This window comes from Arachis duranensis, chromosome 10, assembly GCF_000817695.3.
Source record: "Arachis duranensis cultivar V14167 chromosome 10, aradu.V14167.gnm2.J7QH, whole genome shotgun sequence".
Classification (NCBI taxonomy): domain Eukaryota; kingdom Viridiplantae; phylum Streptophyta; class Magnoliopsida; order Fabales; family Fabaceae; genus Arachis; species Arachis duranensis.
In genome coordinates this window covers 96,829,046-96,840,825 of record NC_029781.3, presented here as the reverse complement: position 1 = coordinate 96,840,825, position 11,780 = coordinate 96,829,046, and the positions used below count along the sequence as shown (strand labels likewise).

The window sequence follows — 11,780 nt, the reverse complement described above, 5'->3', positions numbered from 1 at the left end:
TATCAGTGGCTTATTGTGGTAATGTGAGAAGAATAAATCATAACCATTGATAAGAATTATAAGATCAAGATTATAACATAATGTCATGTGACTATTTTAAGTAGTTATATGGGTTTCATATATTTTCTATATTGACTGTACATGTAAAAAGTAAAACGAATCATGTGAGAGGAGTATATTTTTGAGAAAAATGAGGAACATATCACAAGAGATGGATCATGTATATACCTAACAAGAACCAATAGTGGACTTCCTTTAAGGTAGAGGAGCTAACTCCCATTTACCCACTGCTCAAGAGCCAATATCTCATCAATCATGGATTATCTTAGTTTATATCACTATCAAGTATCAACTGACATTTTGAAAATACTATCCTAAACCAAGAACTACTATGAAGACCTAGCAAGAAAGGAATCCATCCACAAAACAACCAAGAAATGGCCAGCATGCTAGAAGTTGGAGATACTTACATTCTCAGTTGGTGTGTCACATTCTCACACCACCCTTCGAAAGAGGGTTTTCACCAGGATCAGCCCCATTCAGGCCTTTACTGTTTTTAAAATTATCCGAATAACTGTCTAGTTCATCATTGTTTTCAAGCCCCTGTTCTGCAATATTTTTGTTTTAGTTTCTTTCTATAAGTTTAACAAGGCGTATGTGTGTGTGAAATGCTTTCCACAATAGTGGAGTATCTTATTTGAATCCCATGCATTGAACGTTACCCTATTTTTGCGGTTTTCCCACAACCACGTTATATATCTCCTGATTCATATGCATTCTCTGTAAACCCCCACAATAACTTTAAAAAATAAGTGGAAAGGACAACCTTGCCTCGTCAACTTCAAAAAATCTTCGGTTTAGTAGTCAAAGAATTTCAGATCATCTAAATAATTGTGGATAGAACTCCTAATGGGACTAAAGCCCTGTAGGAGAAACCATCAGTTGTGATACTGTGACAATATGTTGAATCAACAACTTTGGTGAATCACAAAGCTTCTAAACCTGCCATTCTTTCTAGAAAAGAGTCAAGTCAGTTTGCACATTATAATCAATGGTTGAATGATTTAGTGTAAAAAAATACAGTCTGGTACACAAGCATCCCGCGTTATCACAGGGTCTGGAGCAGGGCCGCACCCAAAGGGTGTAATGCAGGCAGTTTGACTTAATAATTGCATAAGTGGCTGATTTCTAGGCTTGAACCTGTGATCTTGAGGTCACACAAAGACAGCTTAACCACTGCTCCAAGGCTCCCCTTTGATCGTTTAATTAGAGTTGGCCCCCAAATTCGCCATGCTAGAACAATTTGATCATGATATGACTACCTTTTTTACTAAGGCCAACTCTATTGCTAGTACACTCAGGTATAATTGCAAAATTGGTTGATACTATGTGCTACCAGTTCCTCATGCCATGTGTCCACATTAGCTCCTAAGAAATTCCTTGAATAGAGAATTTAGTTACTTGATTACTTTGAGCTCCTTCACTCCCAATAGACGATAATATAATTCAACCAGTCGAAACTTATATGGTGTACTTAGGAAATTGTAGCAAACTTTGAGATTGGGAAAAATATGGAGCTTGAGGCAGATGTCGAGGTTGTCTCTAGTGTACTTATTGCAAAAGAATATAGCATAGTTAAGAACCTGGCCATTCACTTATTGGGTTTCCTACAATGTCTGTTAATATTTCTCAGTCCAAAAAAGAACTAAAATCAAGATTTCAGTGGCAATTTATTTGAAGTATCTATAATTTGAAGGTAAAACAAACTCCTAGCAGTACCATAGTCTTGGCAACTCAACAATTACATGTATCATTATAGTTTCTGGATTATTGATTATGGTGTCTCTAATTATGTTGCCAGTATCTTTTCATAGATCCCCTCATTCCATTACATTAACAAATAATTCTAAGATTGTTGAAAGCGACTGGCCTTGTATCTCAATCACGATCTATGACTCCAGAATCAGTTTTCATTTATTCCTCCTTTTGAATCCAATCTCATAGTCACATTAATCAAAATCCAATTATTAACATCCAATGCTAATTCTTTGGACATACAGGATCATGGTTGAAGCAGGAAACAAATTGCCTGGCCTTTATTTCCTTAGACATCTTCTGTGGTTTGCACTATTTTTCAATCTCCTAGTCTTCTTCACTTACAGTTGGGACATCCAGGTTTGTCAGAACCTCAACACATAAGATTCTTAGTCTTGTTAAAATAAAGCAATTGAACTTTTAATCATGACAAAAGCATATGCCAGCATCTTTTGAAGTTAATAATAAAATGTCTCCTTTTTCTGTTGCTCATTGCTATATATGAGGACCGAGTTGTGGGTATACTTCATGATAAAGTGTTTTTTTCACCATAATATCTAAGCATTCACAGGTACTTCAAATGAACGGATGTTAACTATTTTGGTATCTGCCTCGTTTTACTCTCAAATTCAAATCAATTCAGTCATAAGTGATATAGTGTACACACACACACACACACAGAGGGGAAAAAAAAAAAAAACCTTACCATCAATAGGCTTCTCCACAAATGGCTTCCAAAAACGCACACCATGAACCTCAACAAAATCTTCTTCCTCAACAAAGTAATCCAGCTGTTCGTGTGGACTTTCCCTAATTACAAGGGCATATCTTGGAACAGGGATTCCAAACATTTCCAGACGCTTGACACAAAATAGAATATAAAAAACTGTCTAATTAGCAAGCAACATATAGCGGTTTGGCTGTAATATACACAGATAGTACTTTCACTGTGTTTACATGAAGTGGGGAGGGGCAGTGTAGGCAGAATAACAAACATACCAGTCCAAGACACAAACAACACATAGTTTTCGGATTAATGCATACAGCCATACAGGTCAGGCCTTAACTTGAAATCCAAGCCAGATTTTTTAAGAAAAACAAGGTTTACTACGTTGGCTATTATAACATTTTCTTATTTGGATATGTAAATAATCAAACAACTAAAATATCTGTGCAGTTAACCAAGCTGGATTGATCGAGCAGTTAGCTCATTCGTCCACTTAAGTAGTAAGCGTCAGGACTTTGAATCCTGCCTTGTGTATGTAGCAACCCGTTGGCTAGTGGCAATGAGGACAAGACTTAGAGGTACACAGCACGTTACAGAGCACTACAAAATTCTTCATTTATATCATTTTTTGGAGATGTGCAATAATTAATATTTTTCTTTTCATAGAACTAAGCAAAATAAAGAAAGAAATTGATTAAACTTACTTCATATACTTTCCTTCGGTCATGAAGAAGGTGTTGGGGCTCCAGTTCATTTACTAGAAAGGGTCTGGATCACGATGCAAGAGTAGGTTAAGATATATATATCATGATGCAAGAGTAGGTTAAGATTTAAACTTGCATCCTTAGCCTAGAAAATCAAAATTGCTACCACATCAAATAACAAAAAACATCTTGAGAATATTCACACATGATAGGTCATTAAATGTAATCAGCAAAAAGTAGCTTACTACTTCTATTTTACTACATGAAATTCTATAAGTCATCTTTGCACAATTTCAGCATTTACATTGATATTAGATATGCCATGAATTCACTGCTTATTTCTAATTTAAAATGCACGATTTTTCACTAATATTCAGTTTGACATCCCACAAAAAGTTGGAGAAACGCTTATTAGTGAAAAGATGGTATAATCTCCTCTTAGATGGTTTATTGGGAGAAGAAAGAGTATCCAGCCAGGAGAGTAGACCAGATGAGTGATAATCCAGTGGTTAGAAGCAAAAGAAGATCTAAGAAAACTATGAAGGTAGCTCTAAGAAGAGATCTAAGCATAAATGAGTTTACTCCAAATAGAAGCTTTTGCACCCTATATAGCCATACCCACCTAATGAGATAAGAATGTTGTTTGTTGTAGTTATTGTATTCAATTTCATATTCCATCTCCAAGTTAAAACATAACTCTCATTTGAGAACCAATCCAACCCATCATCCGTCATTGTATCTTCTCCTGATGTCCATAAATTTTTCTTTAATGGAAGAATAACATAATAATAGAAAAAATAAAGGAAAGTTCATGTGGGGAGACATCAATAAAATTGTCCTCAAACAAGAAAAATGAAAATAAACAAAATCAAAAGTAAAAAAAAATGCAGCAAAACAGTTCAAACTGTTAAAGATTCACATCAGTAATAAATTCATTCAAATACTCATGAATAGAGCACAAAAGTAAATTAGATCCGAAAACAAAAAAGCACAAAAGTAAAGGTAAAGCTAAACTTATGTGGATGCCCTCGGCCTCAACCAACTACACCAGAATACAATTAAAAAAGTGATTGTCAAGAAGCTAGTGTACCAGTATGGTCATATTGCATACATCAGCAGCGTTTAATCCAGAACATCTTTTAGTTGCGGAAACTAAAAGATGGATGGACTTACACTATATAGGAGGTGATGAATAAAAATTATATATGACACATCAAGTGAAGTTGATAGATGAACAAGCTTACTTCCTTAAAGCAGCATATGCTTCAGCCTTTTCGAGGGGATATCCAGAAGAATAGAATGCAATCAAACAATCACATATTGGCCAGCTGAAATATGAACATATTTAAACTTCAGTATTTTTAAGGCATGACCCTAAATTCTAAACACCCACAAGGTTGACAACAATAAAATAGTTCAGCTATAACTTCGATGTTTCCAAGTGTAAATACAATTCATGCTGTCGCAGCATAACCAGCTGAATCCTAAGCTTATGGTCGAAATGAGAGTTAAAATGTTTCAGTTGGCTCTCTAGAGCAACACTATTACATCATTCTCCACCCGTCTCAACTCTCGAGCACAAGAAATATCAGATACGTTGACAAACAATATGACAAAAGTTTTCACATACGGCAGAAAAATAAATAAAAAATCTGTTGCTTGCCCCTCCCTTCCCCGGGGCCCAAAAGAAGGAAAAAAAAAGGCCAAAAAAGAGAACATTTTCTCCATGTATAACTTTTCGTATGGATGGATGCAAGGCAACGGAACGTAACACAGTGGACAAAAAATTAAATTCCTTTGATGCGTTGGAATAAAAGAAGGTACATGATTTGCATACGTGTAACTTACGGAAGTAAAGAAGAACAGCGAATACTATTTTAAATGTAAAAGTGCAAACAAATTTCCGTTCTAAGACACTGAGATTTACCATACCTCTCTATTGGTTCTTCAAGAATCACCTTGTCCCCGAAATGTATAACCTAAAATACAGAGAAAAAATCAAAATAATGTAGAATAAAACTCCAAAAAAAGAGAATAGTGCTCAACTGATATTTTAAAATTTTCAGCCAATAAAATACGAACAAATATCGAAAACAATAACAAAAATGTGACATAAGAAAAGGGGAAATTCAAAAGAAAACTAGAAAAGCATCACCTACTACACATTTTTTGTGCATTAAAAGAAATCAAGCAATCCAAACTTTGCTGTTTCCAAATTGAATAACAAGCCAAAAATGAGAACTGGAAAACACGAACCTCGAATTCACCAAATGCGTGTAATCTATCAAAAATCTGCCCCATAGGTGCCGATAAAACCTGCAAATGCATGATCCGAAAATGAGAAATGGAAAACGGAGACGCACCGCAGAAAATCTCGCACATTCTTCCGACGAGTCTCCGTTACAGAACATCGGAAAAAAAATCCAAAACCAGAAGACGAAAATAGAAAAGTAACGGCGAAAAAGAGGGAACCTCGAAGCCACATTTCACCTTCTTTTCCATCACGCAGACGCCAACTGTGATCTTCTTCTCCGACTCCGCCATAGCTCACCGAAACTGAAATTCTTCTGCTCCTTCGACCTCACGCTCTTTGTGATTTCAGTATTTCACTCTTCTTCGCAATTTTTCTTTTCTCTTTTTTGCCTTAAATTTTTTTTCAGTAGTTTACGGAGTCTGCTGCAAAGTTCAATGGCGCGGAGGAGAGAGTCGTAACTGAAAGCGCGCACTCATTTTGATGAGAGAGAAATGCACGCGCTCACGCGCGCGGGAGAGAGCGCGTGATAGCGAAAAAGACGGAAACCGTTGAATGCTGCAGTGCGACTCGGTTAAGTAGTGGAGAGGCAGATCAATTACTGAGTTTTTAAAACCAAGGCTAACCAATTTAGGTTCTTCCAGCTACAGTCTATTTAAATAAGTTTAAATTTTGTTTTGATATTAATTAATAATAAATATTTAAAATAAAATTTTGATCCATAATGAATTCATTTTTAACGAATCGAGAAATATCAAAATAAAAAAGGTAGAAGCATATTAAAAGAGAATGAGAACAACGCTTTGAAGTGATTGAAATAGGAAGCTAGGATGCAGCTGATAGCTCTTATAAGAGCCACTAAATTAATATGATGATGTCGTGTTGTAAATTGTAATGTTATGTATGTTTTTTTTTTTTGTGATTAAACAAAAAGAAACAAAGAAAAAAAAGAGATTATCCTAAATCAACAAGTATAAGATGCTGAAACTCATCACAAGATTTCCACTAAATAACATGAGTTGGATTGGTCTTGACCGCATATCTCGCCAGCCAATCTGCCACAGCGTTAGCATTACGGATAATCCATTCAAAATTCACAATCCAAGGTCTTGATAGAAGCTCCTGTATCTTCTGAAGAATATCAACCACATCACAATTTAGCCTATTTGCCGGATTTTTTAAAATGTGCAAAATGTCAAGAGAATCTGTTTTGTACACAATATCTCTCAAGCCATAATCCCAAGCTAAAATCAAACCCCTCCAAACAGCAAAAAGCTCACATCTGACGATAAGCCCTGGAGGATAGCTACTAGAACAACCCGAAATCCAACGCCCATTAGAATCTCTAATAACACAACCAATTCCTGCTAGGTTCCAATCAGAAAACAGACTCGCATCACAATTAACTTTAAAAGTGTCACCTGTTGGAGGTTTCCACCTCCTTCGATCCTTGAAAGTTATACACTTGGTACTGGCAGACTTTCTTAAATCATTAGCAGTAATCCGAGCCATAGCAACAACCTTATAGTTTGACCACTGATCTCCATTATTGAAAATATCATTGCAACGATGCCTCCACACCCACCAAAGACCCGCCCCTACAATTGCCTCATTGCCCGGCATGACCTTCCGAATCCAAAATTCCAAGGGAGTACCTTCAAATAAATCAATAAGCAAAGGATCCAACATTTGCCAAATGCATCTTGATTTCTCACAATCCCTAAGACAATGCTCCATTGTTTCCAGATCTGCATTGCATCTCGAACATCTATCCGAATCAGTTAAATGACGCTTGAACCGGAAGGCATTTGTCAAAAGCGCATTTTGTAGACCCAACCACATTATCATCTTTATCTTCGCTGGCAAATTAAGGCGCCAAATCCACCCACAGTTGCTATTTTCGATCGAATGTTATGTATGTTAATTGTTGTTTAATTATTACAAGTTTAAAATAAATAAAAAGAAAAGGAAAGTTTAATTTGTTGCACTGAATCTGCCGCTTTCGTGTGTAATTTACTATGTGCTTAATCACAGCGAAAAAAGCTATAAAAATGCCTTTGGTCTTCATAGGGTTAAGATAATTTTCTTTTCAAATAAAAATGACGGTTATATTTTTTGGGTTATCTTACACATCTAAATATTTTTATCTAAATTTTATTTAATTAGGTCTAACACCAATAAAATCATTCTCCTTAAAGAGTATCATTACACCCGCTATTTTCTTCTTCTTTGTCGTGTTTCTTCTTCTTCTTTTTACATTTTTTCTTCTTCTTCTCCTTCTTTTAAATATACGCATACCTCAGTTTTTTCTTCTTTCAAATTCACGTATACCTCCTCTTTCTCCTTCTTCTTCTTCGCGCACGCAGATTCTTCTTCTACTTCTCCTCCTTCTCCTTTTCTTCTTCTTCTTCTTCTTCTCCTCTTTCGTTATCATCATCACCAATAACACCAATATTTTGTTAATGGATTATTTTTTCAATCAAATTGAATGAAATATAATTGCTAAATTGAATTAAATTGAATTGAATTAAATGGATGCAAGTGTTCTGAATCTGAATTGAATTGATAATTTCTAAATTATAGACAGAAGTGTTTCGAATTTGATTTTATATAATGGATTATGTTTCGTTTATTTAGTACTATACAATTGTTTCACCATATGTACGTATTCGGTTCATTATGCAGAAAACTGTTTGAATTTAATTTTATATAATGGATTATGTTTTGTTCACTCTCTACTATATAATTGTTTCACCATGAGTACGTGTTTCGGTTCATTATGCAGAAAGCTGTTCAAATTTGAATTTATATAATGGATAATATTCAATTCATTTAGTACGTACTATACAACTATTTCACCATAATAACATGTTCGGTTCATTTCTGTTCTGCCAAATTCAAAATTCTTCATCCCCACCTTTTTCTGCTTCTTCACTAGGGAGAGAGAAGGAGGAAAAGACAAAATACAGCAGGAACAACAACAAAAAAATGACGATAAGAAAAAAACACGTGGAAAAAAATGCAAAAAAGAAGGAGGAGAATGAGGAGGAGGTGGAACGCGAAAAAGAAGGCGAAGAAGAAGAAGAAGAAGAAGCGCGGAAGAAAAGAGCGCGTGACCTAAAATTACTTGGATGAACTTAGATGACAAAATTATTTAGATGTGGATAATATCTCATGTTTTTTTATCTTTTACAATCATGATATCTCTTAACTAAAACACCCAATTGATAAAAATACATATTTTATATTTCATAAAAGTTATTATATTGTTATAAATAAGTTTGATTATTATACTATAATAGATTTAATTATTCTAATATTAATTATTTAGTTAAAAAATATATAAATTAATATGTATAAAATTACATAAATATATAATGACTAAATTAATATCTTATTAAAGGTTTAAAATATCTTGTTTGAATATAAAAAATTTTATTTTCTTTCAATATAATTCTATCATAAAATCAAAACTAAATAATTAACCAAACTCAGTTTTCAAATCTAGAAAACTCATAACCAACCTCTTTGATAGTTAAGAGGAGTAGTCTTGTCTTCTTTGCCGTCAGCAAACTTTCTTGCGAAAAGCGAGTTATTGACGATGTTCTCCATATGTTTGAATCAAGGCTAACGGTTTGTGGATATACATCCGCTGCTAATTCTATACCTCTTGAACTTGTTCATTTTCTCTAAATTATCGATCTTATTCATGCACTATTGTCACCTAGAACTTTCGTTAATTATTTAATCTTAAATTTATAGTAGGACTATATTAAAACTGAATAAAAAATTTTTAGATTTAAACATAATACTTTTAACTTTAGAAACTAAAATATAATTAAATTCAAATGTAGAGAACTAATTTAATACTTCACCCAAAAATTAAAATTTGAACACGAGTTTCTCATCATATTTATTTTGGAAAAAGAGGGGATAAGATCTTTGTTCATATTGGTCAATTTTATTTTGTATGTCACTTAGAAGTTAAAATGAATTTGATGGGATGAATCGATTTTAAAAGTAATAATAACATTTTTATTCCAGTAACTAAGTTGATTTAATGTTTGCATTTTCGTATTCATAATGTTGAAAAAAAAAAACCTATGACTTGTATATAGGAGTTTTTAAATTTTATTGTTTAATAGAGTAAACTTATAGGAGTTAGCCAGTTATTAGGTTTTCTTTTTCTCTTTATCCTCTAGGCTCTAGCAACCAAAATTAAGCTTATAGAAGAATCTCGACTTTAAATTTTGGTTCTCATAAAAAATTTGACTCTCTAAAGAGATTCTTCATTCTAAATTTACAAATATATTTTGGACTAGAAAAATATTTTATTATTTAGAATTATAGAATGGTGAATAATATGTTAACTATTATTATGGTGGTTAAGATGGTTGTAGAATTTTGATAATATAGCTAAAATTAAAATTATACTTTTTTACTAGCTATTTGATAACACTTTTTAATTTAAAATTTTAAAAATAGAAATAAAAAATGTGATTAAAATGAAAAGCATATTAAATAATAAAAAAATTACATCATATGTTTAAAGATATATTGAGTATTAGACATTGTTAGAAATAAGAGAAAAATCTGAGAAAAGTGTTTTGTGTATTATTCAGATTGATTAAAAGTACAACGTACAAGGGGTATATATAGGTGTCAGAAGAATCAAAGTAATAAAAGTATAGAATTCTACAATTAATATACAGATATGCTATATAAATATAACGATACTAACTGATCTAAAATGATTCTAATGATTCTCTAACATCCCTCCTTAAACTCAAGTGGAAGCTAAGGATACCATCTTGAATTTGGATAACAAAGTCCAGAAACGAGTCGGGTGATGAGCTTTTGTGAAAATATCAACAGTCTGATCCAATGTTCCAACAACAATGAGACGAACAGCATCAATAAAACGTTGCCGAACAAAGTGTTAATCAATCTTAATGTGTTTGGTTCGTTCATGAAAGACATCATTATGGGCAATCTAAATAGCACTGCGGTTGTCATAAAAAACATCAGTAGGAGACGACTGAGGAGCACCCAAATCTTCGAGAAGCCAACGAATCGAGATAACCTCAGCAGTGGTGTCAGCGAGAGCACGGTACTCAGCTTCTGTGCTTGATCGAGTAGTGAACGTTTGCTTCTTAGCACGCCAAGAAATGAGAGCATTGCCAAGAAACAGACAGTAACCAGTAGTAGAACGACGATCAGTGGGATCACCAGCCCAATCAGCATCGGAGTATGCCTGAAGGGACAAAGAGGAATGGGCAGAAAAATAAAGGCCATGAAATAGAGTGCCTTTAATGTAGCGAAGAATGCGAAGAACTGCCGCATAGTGAGTAGTACGAGGAGCTGACAAGAATTGGCTAAGTACATGAACTGGATAGGTGATGTCTGGTCGGGTGACAGTTAAGTAGACGAGTCCTCCAACTAGCTGTCGATAAAGAGTAGGATTATCCAAAACAGTGTCATCCATAGGAGTAAATCGAACATTAGGCTCAAGAGGAGTAGACTCAGTGCGTCTATCTGTAATTCCGGCTCGAGCAAGAAGATCTGAAGCATATTTAGCTTGAGAGAGATAGATGCCATCATCGGTGGATATAACTTATAGACCAAGAAAATAGCTGAGAGAACCAAGATCTTTCATCTCAAAAGTATGCTAAAGGGACGCCTTGAAATCAGAGATACCATCAGCATCATCTCTAGTAATGATCATGTCATCAACATACAGAAGTAGAAGAACAACTCCATGTTCATTTTTACGAATAAAGAGAGCATTCACATGAGGACTGCAAGTGAAACCAAGACTGCATATGGTAGTGTTGAACTTGTCAAACCATTAACGAGGAGCTTGCTTAAGCCCATAGAGTGCTTTGCAAAGGAGACAAACTTTGCCAGAAGAACAAGGATAACCCAGAGGGGTTTCATATAGACCTTCTATTTCAAATCTCCATTAAGAAATGCATTCTTCATATCCATCTGACCGAGAGACCATTTTTTTACCGCAGCAATGGCAAGAAGAGCTCAAACAGATCTGAGACGAGTAACAGGAGCAAAAGTCTCTTCATAATCAATACCATACTCTTGCGTATAATTCTGAGCAACCAATCGTGCCTTATAACGGTCAATAGAACCATCAGAGCGAGTCTTGATCTTGTATACCCATCTGCTTCCCACAACTTTCTGATTAAAAGGAGAATCAACCAAGTCCCAAGTGTGTGCTTTTTCAAGTGCCTGTATTTCTTCCTGTATTGTTTGTTGCCAATTTAAATTT

At 34.4% G+C, this 11,780-nt stretch overlaps 2 protein-coding genes across 5 annotated transcripts in view; both read right to left on the bottom strand.

Annotated features, from left to right (window-relative positions):
- Positions 1 to 5,221, bottom strand: part of LOC107471035 (inositol hexakisphosphate and diphosphoinositol-pentakisphosphate kinase VIP2) — a 22,233-nt gene extending 17,012 nt beyond the window's left edge. The window contains exons 1-3 of one of the 4 annotated variants that reach the window (XM_052255291.1): positions 5,179 to 5,221; positions 4,491 to 4,574; positions 3,247 to 3,310 (exon numbers count right to left, since the gene is read on the bottom strand). In XM_052255291.1, the coding sequence (XP_052111251.1) occupies positions 3,247 to 3,296 (50 nt within the window). In that variant the 5' untranslated portion in view covers positions 3,297 to 3,310; positions 4,491 to 4,574; positions 5,179 to 5,221. Of the gene's footprint in view, positions 1 to 3,246; positions 3,311 to 3,868; positions 3,983 to 4,490; positions 4,575 to 4,673; positions 4,882 to 5,178 lie in introns of those variants that run through there. The other 3 variants (XM_052255292.1, XM_052255294.1, XM_052255293.1) reach the window with 3 other exon arrangements.
- Positions 5,222 to 10,490: 5,269 nt separating this feature from the next.
- Positions 10,491 to 11,434, bottom strand: LOC107471037 (uncharacterized mitochondrial protein AtMg00810-like). Its single transcript, XM_016090480.1, has 3 exons — positions 11,397 to 11,434; positions 11,195 to 11,313; positions 10,491 to 11,110 (listed from the first exon to the last, which is right to left on the bottom strand). Exons 1-3 carry the CDS (start codon positions 11,432 to 11,434, stop codon positions 10,491 to 10,493), a joined length of 777 nt encoding a protein of 258 aa, XP_015945966.1.
- Positions 11,435 to 11,780: the final 346 nt, after the last annotated feature.